The sequence below is a fragment of the Mycteria americana genome, chromosome 3 (genome assembly GCF_035582795.1).
Source record: "Mycteria americana isolate JAX WOST 10 ecotype Jacksonville Zoo and Gardens chromosome 3, USCA_MyAme_1.0, whole genome shotgun sequence".
NCBI lineage: Eukaryota > Metazoa > Chordata > Aves > Ciconiiformes > Ciconiidae > Mycteria > Mycteria americana.
The window spans coordinates 36148999-36167110 of NC_134367.1; the positions used below are offsets into that span (position 1 = coordinate 36148999).

Below are 18112 nucleotides of genomic sequence, written 5' to 3' on the forward strand. Positions count from 1 at the left end.
ATACAGACAAGTATTCAATATGTGGAACATTTTGGGGTGTTGGATTTTTTTTGTTTTTGTTTGTTTGTTTGTTTTAAACTCACTGACTAGGTCAATACCACACCCTCATGGAAATGACTTGATTTTAAGATTGATATTACAGACCTTCCTGAAGGCCTCTGCGTTGTTGCCCTCTTCATTTCTAACTCACCATAGCTAGTTAGTTCAGTGACAGAGAACAACCCCAAGCAAGACAAATACTGAACTTCTATAAAATCCAAACTTATGTAGTACCGAGGGTAGAGCATAAATTTTCAGGCAAGATCAGAAACCATATTCCTGTCATGGGAACTTTGAAGATCAGAGTCATTTACAGTGCTTCCAGATTACTCTACGCCTTGTTCTTTGTCTTCAGCAGTTGCATTCCAATCAGTAACTTTTCTTTTTTTTTTTTAAAGTAACTGTAGGTACATTCTGCTTTCGGCTTAGTCACATTTTTCCACCAGACACTCACTTCAACTCAGTCCTGGACACTGTAAGACAACGTAACCCGTATTTTCCCACTGCAAGTAGGGCATCTGAGGGAAAGGTGCAGTCAACACCTCCTGTGAATCCAACCCAAACGCCAGCTGCTTTCATTGCTCTATTTGATGGACTCAAGCAGATACATACACTTGCAGATGTTACTTCACCCTAGACTGTCATGGCCTTTCCTCCCACGGAGATGTCTATAAAAAAAGACAGGGCTTGCATTCTTCAAGGTTTAACATTTATAATTAAAGCAAAACCATGCTGCTAAGGACCTAGTTTCAGTACCAGTGTGACCTTGGGAGGCAAAGGCTGTGAAGGATCCTTCACATTTGTTATAAGCTGGTAACTCTTCCCTCTGACTCAGCACAGCACAATCAACAACTCTCCAAATAGCCTGATGCAGGTAAAAAAAAAGCCTGAGGTGATAGTCTGCTTTGTTACAGGGATGTAGATTTTTACAAGAAACCAGAAGGAAGTTGGTCTCACACAAGAGAATTTGTTTGGAGAGCTCTTGCATAAGACAGGGACATATCCTAGTTTCCCAAATTAATCTCTCCAGGAAAGATTCATTCATAAGCAGACCCTCGTAACAGCAGCAACCTCCAGAAAGCTTATAATCTCTCACACTTTGGGCACTGCCTCAGTTGGGTAAGACTTGGAAAGTGCCAAACTGGCACTCAGAAAGCAGAGGTGTTGCTCTTTGTATTTCTGAACCCTGGTAGCGAATACCTCTGAAGGATGCCACTGAAGAACCAGGTCACAGGTGGTCAAATCCAAATTCAACACATGACACTGAATAGAATGACAGTGACACTGCCCTGAGAAAGGTCAGGCAGGGACGCCGTGGTTTCATCTTTGAACACGTGACAGATGGGCAACTTGTAAGAAATATAAAATCCAAGGATCTCCATAGTTATCAACATGACATCAAGAAAAACGAGCATGAGTGAAGGAAGAGTTTACAAATTTGACCTCATATTTTAAGCTCTTATAAGCTTTTTAAGCTCCTCAGGCACACTCTGTCAGGCATACTGCCTGCCTGACAAGTATTTACTGCTACAGGCTCTCAGAGAAAAAGTGTAACTGTAACAAAAACCAAACAGAGAGCGATTCTTATCCTGGTGCACTTCATGGAGAAGATTAAAGAAGCACTGATAGCTATAGTCAGTAGAAAAAAAGGCATTGAAAAATATTGTAAGGTAAAGATAGAAAAATACTTTGTTTTTAATTTTGAACACAGCCCAGAAAGCAACATTTCCCACTTGGAAAAAGATAGGGATTATGAATGAAGCAGAATATATTTGCATTTCAAGTGACAAACACAAAGTTTAAAAATCAAAATATTTGAATAACCAATAATTGGGAGACATCCCCTTGCTTGCTTACTACATTTTGGACTAGCAACTACTCTACAGATGAAAGCCAGTTTAACAGTCTGCCTGAGTTTTCTGCCTTGCAATATACAAAGGTACATACCCTTATTCTATAATTCCAGCAATATAGATACAACACTGTAAATAAAATCTTAACATCTTTTGACTATTTAAAGGCTTGTGCTGCCACACTGTACTACGCAAACAAATTATTATAAGGAGTTACACAGAAAGCTAGCACACTGGAAACATTGCCTCATTCCACAGTTTATACAGACTTATACAGTTAAACTGCTAGCTTAAAAAGATTACACAAGTAATTCAGTAAAAACGGTCATGTGTTTATGTTATAAATTAATAGTGTTGTTTAAAGCTGGCTGTAGATTAAGCTATTGATCCATGAATAAATAACTTGTTGTAACAAATATGCAATCCCAGGAATACAACTCAAACTGCATTCACACTTAATGAGAATATGTCTTTTCATCCATATGAAAATAAATGCATGTTCAAGAACAAAATAAAATCTCTTATTAAATGGTTTGCAGAATTTATTAGGTCTTTTTAATATACTCAATACTTTATCAAGCTAGTTGCATATAAAGTGATCTCCACCATATACATTACAATTTCTGTGCATCATCTAAAAAAAAGTCACCAAAAAAAGTAATATTTTACAGGTTACAGTTAACTTTGAATTAACCTAAAAGTGAACCCTTCTGTAATTTAATTTAAGACACTAACCCACACATTGCTTCTAACTGCAATATTTAAATTAGGTTTCACAGCAAGCTCAACCTGCATTTCAATGAAAAGAGGTTACTGCCATCTCAACTTCTGAATTTCTATAGTTTACTATCTTAACACCACAACAATTTAATGTGGTGTTTACTGCAAATAAGGAAAAAGTATATGACAATTCTTTTACAACAAAGCCTGCTCAGAATACATATGCCTCAAGAAAATCAGGAAACTCCTCCAGTAAAAGGAATTCACCCAAATTTGTGAACGGAAAAAACACCTTAGGTTCTTCTTGATTAACACTTGGAGCTGCTCATAAAAAGCAAAACCAGCAAGCACAATAGGTAAACTAGTATTGGATATGACTTAAAGCAAAGAAAATTAGAAAAAAGCCGATTCTACCTGCAACAAACATTTCTCAATTTAGAAGAAACTTTAAAAGGGACTCACACAGATAATTAACAAATAGGTTTTCTGATATCTTCATAGGATGCTAGTTTACTGGCCAGGCACATATATTGTAAATATACAAAGAATCCAGAGTGCTGAAATTTACACAGGACTTAAAGGATTTAACATAACAGACATGGGTAGGACACAGGAAAAATATTTAACAACTTATATAAATATATTAAAATCTCAGCAAGAAATCTAAGAGCCCATGCACACAAGACAGTCAATTGAAAAACCATTTAAGACTTGACTTTTCCTTTCAACAGCACTGACACCTGAATTCCAGAAAGTTAACAATTTACAGTATCTTTTAACAGTCTTTCTCCACACAATCTATATGTACTGAATCATACCAACATTACGAACACATGAACAAGCAGCAGATGCATCAAGGGAACAGGAGCTATATGCATCATGTGGCCTGCCCAGTTAGAGGCAAGTATCAGAAAAATTGTTTCTGACATAGGCAGAGATACAATCAATATAGCTAATTGTATACCCGTCATTTTCAAGAGTCAATCCACAGTATGGGAAAGGGGAGCTTTAGATAAAAATTATGTACCCAGCCTCAGAAGTGACAGAAGCAGAGATTTATCTTTCAAAAACTGGGTCCATTCTGGACTGGCCTTGATGCACATGCAGTACATTTGTTTTCAGAATGCAAGATTAATTGGGAATGTCTGCACTAGTGTTTCGATTTCCATATTTGTGATGGATGATCAACAATACAACTCCTAAGAAGAAGCATATGGACCCAACAGTGATGTAAGCAATTCCCAGAAAGGGATTTTTGCCTCCCATCCATGAGATGGTGCTTAGGATCATTCTTTTTCGTCCATCAAAACTGTGTACAGGATAATCTGAAAAACATATAGGAAAACAAGCAGCATATTTCCAAATCTAGCTTTATGTGGTCAGGGACATTAAAATTTTGGATCATTTCACTCAGGTTCCAAATACAAACTGCCACCTTTGAATACTGGAAGTGCAAATAGCCACGTTAGGAGATGTGAACCCCTTTTTAAGGGAAGAGTAAATGCACAATTTTGTGGGTTTTAAGCAACTTCAATAAAACGAGGGAAATCCAAATTTTAATTCTTGAATATATTTTAGTACAAAATTTTTCTTAGTGACTTTATGCTCATTCAGTTTTATATGCACTCCCAACAGTTTTGCACCAAAGGAAAATACTGCAGTAGCTGTTTCAAAATGATCATTAAGTGCTTTCAAATTTTAAGAATTTGGTAACTATGACAACCCTCCTCCTCTAGTCTCCTGCACTTCCACCTAGTCTTTAGTTTGTCCAAAATAGAATGACAGACCTCCCCACCTGATCCACAGCTCTGGCATTTCTCTGGCCTCTGAAGTCAGTCTGCCCTTGATTACATATCATTGTTACCCCCTGAAGTTAAAGTTCTCAAATTTCTAGGCTACAAACTACCTCTGTTCTTTCCTTTTTCCTATGCTTCTCTCAATTCCTTTACACCACCCAAGCAATCTGATTTCCCTTTCACTATGAAGCTACTCATTTAATTTTATACACAGATTTGAGTAATTGCACAGCAGAGCAGGCTGCTCTGGAGCAAGTCTACAAGTAGAGAATAATCTGACAACAATACACAGAGCCACAGAAGGACCCAAAGCAGGCCCTGAACTCCTGAATGAATGTTAATTCTGGCACCCATGATAAATGTCTCTCCCAGATATTCAATACCCTTCAGTGTCAAAGCAGTAATTAAGACCCATAGGAAAGCACGGGAAGGCATCAAAGAATTAGTAGTGCATATGCTGATGAGTAAAAATGCACACTGCAAATTAGCCACATTATCAACCTAAGGGTAAATAAGGTGTGCCCATACATAGCATTTTGCAGAAACTAGAACCTGGCTAACTGTTACTTAGGCCATTTAACAGATTACAAGAAGGCTTATCAGCTCACCTGAAGGCTAAGCATCACCTGAACTATGCTTATGTATCTTCCTGTCAGCCAAAATGCAGGCAGACTGCCCAAAAATTATCAGATGGAAATGCTCCCATCCATAGACTTTAGCCCCTATCCAACATGAATCAGCTTTTGGGGACTGCAAGTACCCATAAACATGAACAAGATACGTGAGAAAAAAGTGAATGAGACTGACCACACACCTGTGAGAATTCACATTAAGTGTACAGAGAAGACACTAGTGTCCTCCAGAATTTGCCCACTGGGTAAATTCTACACTGAAATCTTCCCTAGGATTAACATCTCCATTATCTCCTCGCAAAGGCCTCCTCTAAAGAGTTGATTTTTTTTTTTTTTTAAACTGAACTGAATGTTTTCATCCTGGTTAAAAAAAATGTAGTTTTATATGAACTACAAAATAGCTTAAGAATGTTATGATTAAAACTGCACTTAGATTAAAGAATGTAAGTCAAACCCAGTCATTTCATTTATGAAGCTTAAAAACTGGACTGGATTTCATGTTCTAACAGGCCACACACAAGTTAATTCTATAAAAACTTGCCCAGAAGTACAAGATGGTCATCTACTCAATTCTTACTACCTGTTTCCAACCACAGCTCAATACCATCTTTTTTTAGAGTTGGTAAGAAAAAAGGCTAGTTCAATTTGAACTTGCACAAATATATATGCCCATGTAATCCAGCTAAGGTCCTTAGCTACTTTCAAAGGTTTTTCAAAGGATACTGTATGTGATATGCAAAGAATATTTTCCAGCCTGTAAGGTAGGCTGTAAATTATTCTTTCTTTCAATGAGACGATACAGCTTGCGAAATGTTGGCAAAGCAGCAGTACGCATCCACACAATGAAGTCTTCATTGATAAAGCCATTGTTGTCAGGCTCCTCCGAGTCCAGCATATACACTGGCTTGGGCCAGTTTACAGGTTTTGTTGTGCCTAGGATTAAAGAAAAATAGTAACAATAAAGTATTTCAAATACAGGACTAAGTAACACACTGACTCATCAAAATTCCTTCTAATATTACAAAAAAAGTACTAACTTCTAAACAGTTTGAACAGATAGGTTGGCTCACTGCTATTGCAAGACACTGGGGTGTTTAAGAACTTTTTATTTTGCAGCTTAAATAGTACCGCATATCCATTTATTCTCATGACAGTGCTGTCCATTTGTTTAAACAAATTTGCCTCCCCTACACATTTATATAGCTAGGAAGTCTTGTCTCAAAACATTACCTTAGTGACATAGTTCTCCATTATGATGACAGCTCCCTCTGCTCACTTGTTAGAGTTTGACTACCACTTCCTGGACCACGAGCAAATAAAATTATGTACAATATTTTAGATGATGCCATACTAATGGTTTTGCTTACTTTATTGGAAATACAATTCTACACCATATTAGGGTAAGGTGTCTGCTTTTCCAAGGATAGCATCACATTGCTAACATGTAATTTGGCTCTGACTGAGCAAGAAACCCACATCAGGTTAAACCTGAAATTATTATATACCTTGCATAAACACACACACACCCCCCTTAGAGCCCCGAGGAAGATTATTTTCAGATATTGGTAGCCAAAGAAAACTTTGATTTACCAAATTGTATTTAACCTAACAAATGAGAGAAATCAGTCACTTCTAATCACAAAAAAGAATCAGGTTTTTAGAAAACTTTGCACAATCTACCAGTAGAAACATTTAAATGAAAACTCCATATGACGAGTTTGATTAAACAATTGCAGGATTTCTTTTCAAGTTAACTCCAAGAATTATAACAGTTGTCCTGGTTTTGACTGGGATAGAGTTAAATTTCTTCATAGTAGCTTGTATCCTGCTATGTTTTGGATTTGTGATGAAAACAACGTTGATACACTGATGTTTTATTTATTGTTGAACAGTGCTTACACAGCCTCAAGGCCTTTTCTCCTCCTCAGACTGCCCCACCAGTGAGTAGGCTGGGGGTGCACAGCTGGGACAGCTGACCCAAACTGCCCAAAGGAATATTCCATACTATATGACGTCATGCTCAGCAGTAAAACTGGGCAGGTGGGGGCTGGCGGAGGCTGCAGTTGCTCGGGGACTGGCTGGGCATTGGTCAGTAGGTGGTGAGCAATTGTTTTCTTTTGCATCACTTGTTTTTTTCTCGGGCTTTATTTTCCTCTCTCTTTATTGGTGTCCCCCCCGCCCCCAAATTTTTTTTTTAATTATTAAACTGTCTTTCTCTCAACCCACGAGTTTTCTCACTTTTACCCTTCTGGTTCTTTCCCCTCCATACCACTGAGGGGGAAAGGGTGTTAGTGAGTGGCTGTTTGGTGCTTAGTTGCCAGACAGGATAAAACCACAACAGTGGTGCACATATTAGGCTTTTCTCAGTATTCAAAGTGAAAAAAAAAACCAAAAACCTATCAGAAATTAGAAAAAAAAATGATTATAGTAAAAGTCAAAAACCAAACACTTTCATATGAAATTTGCAGCTTTCATTATTTAAAGACAACCTTTCTAGATACCAGAGTAGTTCTTAGCTTGCATTTCTTCAGAAAACCACAATATTTTTAATTACCATGCTCACTAAAATGTTGTCAGTGAGGTAAAACTCACTGGAATCAAAATGTGTTTGAAGTGTTTTGTTCTTAAAATTTCACATCTTTTTTTTACCTTGGAAAAGTGCAGTTAAGTTATTTCCATCTCCTGTAGGATTCCTGAACTTTACATTTTTATCTGTCCACCATGCAATGCCTTTTTTAATCAAAGTAATAGCAGTCTTTGTGTCATTATCGATGCGGTATAATTTCAATGTATCTAAGGAGAAAATCAAATTAGAAAACCAGCTGAAGAAACTTTCATTAGACAGATGATCCTGATAGGCAGTGAAACAATTACCACCAGGAGAAACAAAACAAAAAAACTGGACAAGGCATTTATTACCTGCCTGCCACAATCACAATCTGTTCTGTAAGAATCAATGTATATTAGATAGCAGCGTATTATCCATATATGATATCTAAATGTCTATTCCACAGCAGTAACAGCTTCTCACAACAGGTATTTCCATCCTTTGTATGCTATCAGATTAAATTAATTCTGATAGCAATTTTGAAAAAAGCAACAGCAGTACAACACAAGATATTTATTTTACTCTGAACAATGAAAATGTGTTAATTCAAAACAAAAAAGCCCATGATGTCTTTACTCAGAACAATTTGCAACACAACACAAAACATCCACTAGATCACAAAAACATCTAAGTGATAACTTAAAATTCTGTCACCATACCATTAAACATACTGTTGGCAATAGCTCCACAAGGAGCAATGGGTTTGTCCTCATTTGTGCGGTAAGGCTCACATTCCTTACTTGGATTCTGATAGTTAGAAAGAAAAAAGGCAGATGAGTCTGTGCTAATTTATCCAACTAACCTGTTTTTTACTACAGTACCTCAATAACGTGCACATCTTAAATATACCACAAAATAATCTTTTCACAAATCAGGTTATTTACAAATACTTCAGCATTCAGTACTAGTTAGCACGATTGATTTTTCTTTTACAGGCAAGAATAAAATCTAAATAAAACATGAATAAAGTCAGAATCCATCACGGTCATACTAAAAATAAGGCTTTTCTTGGAAGCTATTAGAACTTTTTTTCTTTTATCTTTTAATAGAAACAGTTTTCCAACATGAAGTACTCAAGTATTTTTTTATTGAAGGTTTTTTTTAAGCATGCATCCTAGTGTTATAAAAAGTAAGACTATAGTAAGAAAACAAATGTAACAAAATGCAAAAGGTTGCAAGGACTCCAACAGCATGCCAAAAATGCAAGCAGAAAAAGCCCCCCCAAAACACTGTGTCAGATGTAGCCTCCCAAAACTCTCCCCTTTTTTAAAGTTTACAGGGAAAAAGGGAGGATCATTCTTGCTGAAGCAAGAATCCAATTGTATTTCTGCTCCGCATAAAAATTAGGAAGAGGAGAGGTCTGGCCCTAAACATTACACAGTGGCTGGAACAGAATACACAGTACTGATATTTTCCAATATCGCTGATGTTCAATATTGAACGAGAGTCTACAAAAACAGATGCATTTAGATGCATTTATTATTTTACACTGAGTATTATTTTATTATTTTACACTATTATTTTACACTGGATATTATTTTACACTGAAAATGAAAACTTCAGATAGAATGGATACAGATAGATACTACTGACTGAAGATAACAAGACAGTTAAGAACTATTCAAATTTGAGAAGTGATCAAGGTACTGCATTGCTATCCACTTAATGATTGACATGAAATTTTACAGTATTTTACATAGTTATTTTCTGTAAACAAAATATGAGTTCCTTATGGTTGCTTTCTGTTATGCAAAAATTCTAGTACCTCATTATTATTTAACTAAACACTGCTATGTGGTGATTTATGCAACAGTCAGAAGTTAGTTGCTTATTAATATCCAAGCATGAATACCTACAAGTAGCGAACTGTTATCTCCATTTAGCTGGCTGTCATCTCGAGATTTCACATAACGACGATGGTTTTGATAGAAGTTGGAAAGTCCATAATACATGAATACATTGCTCTACAAGAAGCAAGATGGGGCAAGAGGGGTTTTCATTCACACAAAGAACAGATCAATAAAATATATTAACACACTAATTAAGATAAAGCTTAAATTTTAGCCTCTTAAACTCTGTGTTTACTTTACAGCAACATTCATAAAGCAGGAGCCCCAATTCTGTCTTCACACTAAGTACAGAGTACTATCCTAATAAAAGCTAGCATCCTGAAGTCAAACAGTATCAACATGCCATGAACTATCAGAATGATATTCACCAGCACTAATTCCAACACCTATCTTGTCCAATGTTAAGCACATAAGCCTCATTATTTGCCTCCAATTTGTCAGAAAGCACTTACATGGTATTTCCAATTCTTGCTGAACTGAGTTTTTTTTAAATCATGCAGGAATAGCGGATCTACTTGCCAGCTATGACACATACAGTAAATCTAAACGTGTAAAACACAAGCATTCCATTTAATGTTGTATATTTCCAGATAAAAAGAGGCATTAAAAACCACCTCTTCCCTGCTACTGAAAAGGTACACATGAGGAAAAATGAGATCCAAGTTAATAAGAAAACTAGAAATAATCCTTTAAAATAGAAAAAAAACCAAAGACTTAAGTGATACAGCTTTCCTATCAATTATGAAATAAACCATATAAATGCTTCTAATTTCACTTTGCATACAGGGTAGCATACCTCAAATGAATGTTCCAGTGTGAAATTGATGGTGCAGGTACAAGGTGGTGTGCTGTCCCAGGACACATTTAAACATTTGTGGCAGGGACTAGAAGGCTCTGTTCCTGTATAGTCAATCTATAACAGAAAAAAGTCATTAATTTACAGTGGGAGAGTAAACAAAATTGATTAATAAGCCAGAGAGTTGACGTGGCATTTATTTTGCAATCTTATTACACCTCAACTCCAAAAGCCCATTCAGACCTATTTGATGATCTCAGCAGGTCCCTCCCAATGTAAATGATTTTGGGACTCTGTCTGTATGCTCAGTTTCAGCCTCAAACAAATTTAACACTGAGGTGAGCCATTACAGCCCCAAAAAAACCCAGACAAAAAAACCCAAAACACACCAAAACACAAACAGCAGATACTCCAGACAACATGATGTTTCCAAACACACACACAATATAACAAGCAGAGCTCAGCTTTTACATGCTTTCCAGAGAGGTTAGATTTTTAAAAGTTTACCTAGATATTTAATAAGAGAGTTTTGCATAAGAAAACTTGCTTTGCTGCCCATTTTTAGCCATCTAATTAGTCAGAGGATTAAAAAAAAATTAAAAAAAAAAATCACCTAACGCCCAAGAACTCTCCTAAAATAGGGAAGATGAAGACACTAATACTGTTTTGCCAGGAATAGTAAAATATCAGTAGATGGACAAGAAAGATGATCACTGTTAGTTTGGCTTATGCAATATTATCTGTCTTTAACAGTATAGCTGAAAAAAGAAAAAAAAAAAAAAAAGTATTTGAAATCTGTACATACAGGCTACCTGGACAGTATGTATAACATATCCTGAGCAGCCATGAGCTCACCCTACGGCCCAAGCCAACTGAAGTTGCTTGACCACATTAGCTCTCTGTCGTGGTTTAACCCCAGTCAGCAACTAAGCACCACATAGCGGCTCGCTCACCCTCCCTCCCTGCCCCACCTCGTGGGATGGGGGAGAGGATCAGAAACAAAAAGTAAAACCCATGGGTTGAGATAAAGACAGCTTAATACGACAGCAAAGGAAGAATATAATAATAATCATAATAATGATAAAAGAACATACAAAACAAGTGATACACAATACAATTGCTCACCACCTGCTGATCGATCCCAGCCAGTCCCTGAGCAGCAATCGCTGCTCCCTGGCCAACTCCCCCCAGTTTCTATACTGAGCATGACTCCATATGGTATGGAATAGCCCTTTGGCCAGTTGGGGTCAGCTGTCCTGGCTGTGCCCCCTCCCAGCTTCTTGTGCACCTGGCAGAGCATGGGAAGCCAAAAAGTCCTTGACCAGTGTAAGCACTGCTTAGCTACAACTAAAACATCAGTGTGTTATCAACATTATTCTCATCCTAAATCCAAAACACAGCACTATACCAGCTACTAGGAAGAAAATTAACTCTATTCCAGCCGAAACCAGGACACTCTCTCTCATGTGTAGCTCCAGCACGTGAATGGCAGGAAATAATTAACTTGGGCTCAGCAGGCTAGCTCCAAGTGTAGGAGGAGAAAGCCTCCATCTGCCTATAAACTATGTATTTCTACACTTACTATGAACTTCCCATTTAGAATTTACACTCACATTGGTGCAACATATACCAAGTTATGGCAACAAACTGTTAAACAGCAGTATCATTTGAACTACAATGCCTATGTAGTTTTATGAAAGACTGCTGCAAATGGCTTGCCCTGATTTATGCTTGTAGTGAAATGCATTATCAAGAATTAATATGATTAATGATCTGTCCTAATATCTGTATTAAGGTTAGCTAAAACAAACACGCAGTTTCAAGGTTCAGGGAACAACTGAATCCTGTTTTCCTCTGGATCTTCTTCAAGGCCTCTCTTCCTGTGATTTCTTCGATATCTATTAAGCTGCAGCCCTTCCCTCAGCACTTTTATTAGTATCTGCTCTGCTGCCAGATTTCTGACAGATGAGACCTACACCCTAATGAGCCTAGCTGAAACGAGTCAGCTTCAGAAGCTATTAGCTGGCAGAGAGAGAGAGAGAGTCGCATAATCTTTGCTTCCTTCGCTGAACAATATACTGAGTTTATGCTGATCTAGAAATAGCATTACTGCAGCAGTCCTGAACAGCTCTGTTTAGCTACAGCAGACAGACTGCTCCCAACCACCACTGCTCTCAACAAACAATGCATCTCATTTGTTCACGGCTAACTTGGTGGGGTTTTTTTCCTGCTAAAGCCATCTTAAACAAGCATTTCCTTTAGAAAGAACTTAAACCTCCATATCCTGAGCTAGTTCTTCAGTGTGTGGAGAAGTTTTAATTCAAGAACAAAACTCAAATACTCTAAGGTTGCAAAAAGATCTAAAGCCTTCACTTTCAATAATATAATTGACTAAAGTCTGTGGAGCATCAAATTGATATATATTGAAACAGAACCATGCTTTTGACCACTGCTATCAGCTTCAATGCTATCCAAGAGCTTTCCTGTACAGTAACTGCCAACACAAGTGGTTTTTTTCTGCATCCACATTTACAGGCTACATTCAACAGATAGCTTAACTAAAGGGATAGAGGTATCTGTCTTCATGCTTCATGTCTTGACAAAATAACAAAACCAAGACTTTGAGAAGTGAAGGACTGACTTTGGGGTCCACAGCAGGAACTTGCCTGACCCAGTGTTCTGTCCCCAGGGACTGGCCAGCAGCTGAGTATGACAAACCCACACATAGTGAGCCCTTCCCAACAACCCCTGATCTAAGGACACTAGGCATATTCACGTTATCCAGTACCAATGACTTTTCAGGCTGCTGATGTCCTTCTCAGTTGATTTACATTTTTGCAGTGTAGGAATAACATAACTGTTGCATACACATATTCTTCAAACCACTTACGACGTTGTAGACTTCACACACTGTCACATACTTATCCTACTCTGCTTGGCCACTTCTTGTATAAAAGGCATCCCATAACTCTGGTCCTCTTTGCTATCCCTCTCTGTAGATTTTATTAAGTTTTGTATCATTTTTGAGATGGGGCTACTGGAACTGCACTGGAACACTGAAGATGTATGCAACAGTAATCTACTTTCTTTCAATTCTTCATTCCTAGTCATGCCTTAAAGTCTATTTGGCTTTTTAACTACAATTATGCATTTCACAGCAGCAGTCACAGCACAAAGATCTCTTTCCTACACAATTATTGGTTTGTATATTCCTCAATTTTTATCATATTTTAATATGCTCTGTCAATGTTTCTTATCCATTCTAAAAAAAAAATTAAAAAATAAAAAAATCATGAAATACAGAACTCTTTCACCCTTTAATAACAGGGCAAAAAGACACACTTACACAGCTGATTCTCATTTTGCACCCACATGAACTATTTTCATGATAGACCCAAGATAAATAGCTGTTTATACCCTTTGAAACAGTGAGAAAATGCTAGAGAACAACCAACAGAAAACCCCTATAATTCTAGTACACTTAAGCTGTTGGAAATCTTCCACATTTGAATTCAAGACAGCTTATAAAGGAAATCAATGGAAAAGCTACATTTTGCTGCTCAGTCCTTGCACCTGTATGAGAACAGCACAGTTCAGAGAGATAGTAATGGCTGCAATACCTAGTTCCAGGAAAGGATGATTTAAACTGTACATAAATATGTATTTCAGACACATAAATTACACATCCCATTCAATTCCAATATACTCAGTTTACAGGCAGATATATATATATATGCACACACACTTAACAAGTATGCTATTGTCTAGGAGGTGGGTGTAAATAACTACCTCTGCTTCCTCCCCCGATTACATTTTTAAAAGAGCTTAGTCACTGCACCTAGCTTCTAGATGTCCTGTCTCCCAGAGCTAAATTTACAACTATTTGTGAGTAACATTTTGAGGTTACTAACAAAAGCCAGCATACTAAGTAGGGACATATCTCAGCTAAGCATATAGGTGATAGCAGTGTCTTAAACTGCATCCCTCACTGGCATTCAGAGCCCAAATGCTGGTCTGTAAAAGGCTTCATCTATGTTTTGTTGCTGCAACTGTAAAGCCTTTTTTGATTTAAACTTCTTTTCTTCCAAAATTCAGCTGCCTTTAAAATTATAATCTCACTCGCAGAATTTCTGCATTATAACACTTGCTAACACACATATGAGGATCAGAGAACAGAACCCAAGTTTCCCCACTCTTACCTGCATACCCCAGCTGTCTGATCATACTTTCTGAAGTCAAGAACTCTGTCCCTCCTGTCCTCACAAAACACTCATGATCTGACTTGGGAGAGCTTCATGTGAGTTGGATGATAGAAGTCTGAACCCACACAGTAAAACAAACAAACAAACGAACAAAACCCTTTTTAATCTTGAATATCTTGAAATTAGAAGGGGTGGAAAGCCAACGCCTGCCAACTGGTTTCCAAATATAAATGGCTACCACTGCTTTATATATGCAGTCTGATTGCGTAAGGGAGCACCAGTCACGCTCACAGCTCACCTGTGGATTTTCATACTGCACATTAGGTGGGAACATCTAGTTTTTGGCTCCTACTGGAACTTAGTAGGAATACATAACTGGGCTGCTAAGCAACAATAGTATATAAAAATTCTGTATATGCATACGGCAGCAATATAGGCACAAGGAGTCACTTACATTTTTGGACTCATGAAACTCTGATGCATTTCCTGTCATAAAATCATAGAATGCTTTGGATTGGAAGGGATCTTTACAGGTCATCTAGTCCAACCCCCCTGCAAGAGCAGGGACATCTTCAACTAGATCAGGTTGCTCAGAGCCCCATCCAACCTGACCTTGAATGTTTCCAGGGATGGGGCCTCCACTACCTCTCTGGGCAACTTGTTCCAGTGCCTTACCACCCTCATTGTAAAAAATTTCTTTCTTAAATCCAGTCTAAATCTGCCCTCCCTTAGTTTAAAACCATGACTCCTTGTCCTGTCCCTATCGATCAATGCAGATCCAGTCATAATGAACAAGAAGGAGATATATTTATCTTATTTACCTTACAGTCATTACGATCTAAGACTTTGTATTGCTTTACTATAAAAATGGCTATTTTAAATGCAATTGTCAAAAAAATCAGAGTTAGCAAGGATTTTTTTATTTCTCTCCATTGAGCGTCGTGCTGAAAACAAGTGATTGTATTTACCTTAAATATGACTATAACATGACAATTTAAAGGTCTACATGCCCATGACAACTTAGCAATGTTCTCTGAAGCACTTCTGTCAATTTTCGGATGTTCTGCATACCCTCAAACCTTGACACAAGAAGCAATTGCTTTTCAAAAATATGCTTACATACAACATTTGGACACCATAAAATACACTTCAGCTTTTGGGTTTTTTTCACTTCTGCTTTTCTCCTTGACTGGAATTTTAGTTCTTAACATAAAAGAAAGTGAACCTTAAATTGGGTTTATTATAACATTGTTTGCATGTTAGCAGAAATATGGAAATATAATACCATTCACTGCCTGCCTCAGGATTTCTTTAGTTAATTGGGGTTCGTTGCCACATTGCTACCACAAGCCAAGCCACTGTCTTGAACACTACTTATTTGAAAGTGACAGCTTACTCTCATAACTAGAATGATTTGATCCACAAAAACTCTTATTCTCCAATATAGCAATCCAACAAACAACTACACTTTTTTTTTTCCTACAATCAGTCTTGGTCGCATTAGCTCACTGAAACTAATCATAGTCATCAATTTGCTCTTCAAGGTTGTCCCTAGGCCTTTTGGGTTGTTTCCTTACAACACAGAGTGATCCTGTTGTCAAACGGACCTAAGTGTGATATATGGTTTAGTTTTCAGTTAATGCTCAGCAACTTTTCATAGCAGTGGTGTGGTTGATTATCAGATGTAAATGACTTGGGTTTTTTGTACATATAATCAGAAAAAGCCACACACTTCGATCTTTGTGTCTAGGTTTACTCCGGACACCCTGGTCTCCCACAGAGCATCTAAAACGTTAAATCAGTAGTGCACATAGGAATTATAGCAATACATTCACCACAGAGCTTTGTCCTGAAACTCCAATTACTTTGGAACGATTAGAAATCTATAACCCATTAAGAAAATTTAGAGATATATAATCCCATCCTTGGGATAAGCTATCCCAAGGATGATGCGCATACTTTCTGTACTACTGAGAATAAAACTTGCATTGGGCTGTGCTGATTAAACACCGCCATGAACTTCCCTGGAAGTTCAGGCAGGGCCACTGGCAAGGCTGACAGGACGGCTACGATCCCTGCGGAGGATACTCTGCAAGTTCAACATCTACTCAGGGTACCTCACAGATGGTTTGTTAAAGAGTACCAATGTCAAACTGAACCGGAACAGCCAGGGATAGGTGTCCGTTCATCACAGAAACCACGTAAGCCACCTCTACTTCCCGCCGACGATCGGCAGGAAGAGACGGCGGCAGATTTCGCAAGGAGGAGCAAGCCGCCTACGGGAAGGCGATCCCTAACACCGCTCGCCCGGCCCGGCGCCCCCCGAGCGGCCTCCAGGGGCTTCCAAACCATCGCCCCGCCCGGGCAGACGGCCAGGCCCAGGCACCCACCGGCCGCCGCTGCCCTCCGCTCCGCCGGCAGGAGGAGCCTGTGTCCCCGTCCCCCCTCCCCAAGCCCCGCGCACCTCGTACTCGCGGATGTTGTTGGAGGTGACGAAGATGCCGATGCCGATGGGGATGAAGATGAGGCCGATGATGAAGAAGGCCGGCAGCACCGTGCCCGCCGTCAGGATGGGCTGCCAGGCCGGCAGCCGCTGCTGCTTGAACGCCGTGTTATCCGGCTTGCGGGTCTTCACGGCCCCGCCGCCGCCCACCGCCCCGCCGCCCGGCACCCCGACGCCGCCCGAGGGGTGCCCGTCCGCCTCCTCCTTCGCGCTGTAGTTCACCGCCATGCCGCCGCCCCGACCCGCCGCCCAGCGCCGCGCGCTGCCACCGGCGCCGCCGGCGACACCAGCAACCCCGCGTCACAGACCCCCTGCCCGACACGTGACCGGAGGCCACCGCGCCTGCGCGCTCGGCCGCGGCAGAAGGGGGAAGGCGGCGGGCGCGCGCCTGACGCGGGCAGCAAGGCGCGCGGCTGGTGACGCGCCCCCTGGCCACGCCCCCCCTTTCCCGGTGGGGAGAGAACGGCCGCGACGCGGCTGCGCGTGCGCAGAAGCGGGACGCCCGGGCGGTGGGGAGTTCGAGCTGCGCCTGCGCGCTTCGCCTCTTTCCGCCGGCCCGAGGCGGGAGGGCGGGGTCAGAGCGCGCATGCGCAGTGGTGTTCGGCGCCGTGCCGGCGGGAGGTGGGCGACCGTGCTTCCCGCTCCTGCCGCTCGGTGCTTCGCCGCACCCCGGGGAGCCGGTGCCGCTGAGGGGCCGAGGCCTGCCCAGCTGCCCGTCCCCGCGCCGAGGACGTGGGCGGGCGGCGCCGGTGCCGTCAGGCCTGTCGCGCTGCGGACAGCGCTGCGTCAATTTCTAGCGCCCTCGCCCTCTTCCGGCGGCGCAGGGCCTGGTGAGGCAGTCAGGGCCCAGCCGGCCCGCAGGCCCCTCTCCGCTTGGGCGGCGTGGCCCTCTGTGCCCCCCGGAGGGTCCTCGCCGCAAAGCCCTGCTACTCCTGCCGCTGCTGCGGCCCTCTGGCTCCCTGTGTGCCGGGGCCGGGCCCAGGCCCGGGCCTAGGCCAGCCCGGCCGGCGGCGGCCACTTCTTCGCAGGGAAGCCCCGGGCCTGCAGCCTTGTCACCCCCACTCGGTGCTTCAGGAGGAGGCCCCCCACCCCTCGTATTCCCACTGCGTCAGA

At 40.5% G+C, this 18112-nt stretch overlaps 1 protein-coding gene across 1 annotated transcript; it reads right to left on the bottom strand.

The window, feature by feature from the left end:
• Positions 1–1837: 1837 nt before the first annotated feature.
• On the bottom strand, positions 1838–17331 carry TMEM30A (transmembrane protein 30A). The gene is made up of 7 exons (XM_075498219.1): positions 16961–17331; positions 10295–10411; positions 9505–9612; positions 8308–8395; positions 7690–7833; positions 5764–5973; positions 1838–3937 (listed from the first exon to the last, which is right to left on the bottom strand). Exons 1-7 carry the CDS (start codon positions 17225–17227, stop codon positions 3744–3746), a joined length of 1128 nt encoding a protein of 375 aa, XP_075354334.1. The 5' UTR covers positions 17228–17331; the 3' UTR covers positions 1838–3743.
• Between the last annotated feature and the right edge of the window lie 781 nt (positions 17332–18112).

Excerpts from the sequence above, each read along its gene's own strand:
- TMEM30A (XM_075498219.1), bottom strand. The coding sequence starts at position 17,227 with ATGGCGGTGAACTACAGCGCGAAGGAGGAGGCGGACGGGCACCCCTCG. Across the intron at positions 9,613-10,294 it reads CACTGGAACATTCATTTGAG|AGCAATGTATTCATGTATTA; the intron begins GTATGCTACCCT and ends TGCTTCTTGTAG. Across the intron at positions 3,938-5,763 it reads TTCTTTGCATATCACATACA|ATTATCCTGTACACAGTTTT; the intron begins GTATCCTTTGAA and ends TATGTTTTTCAG.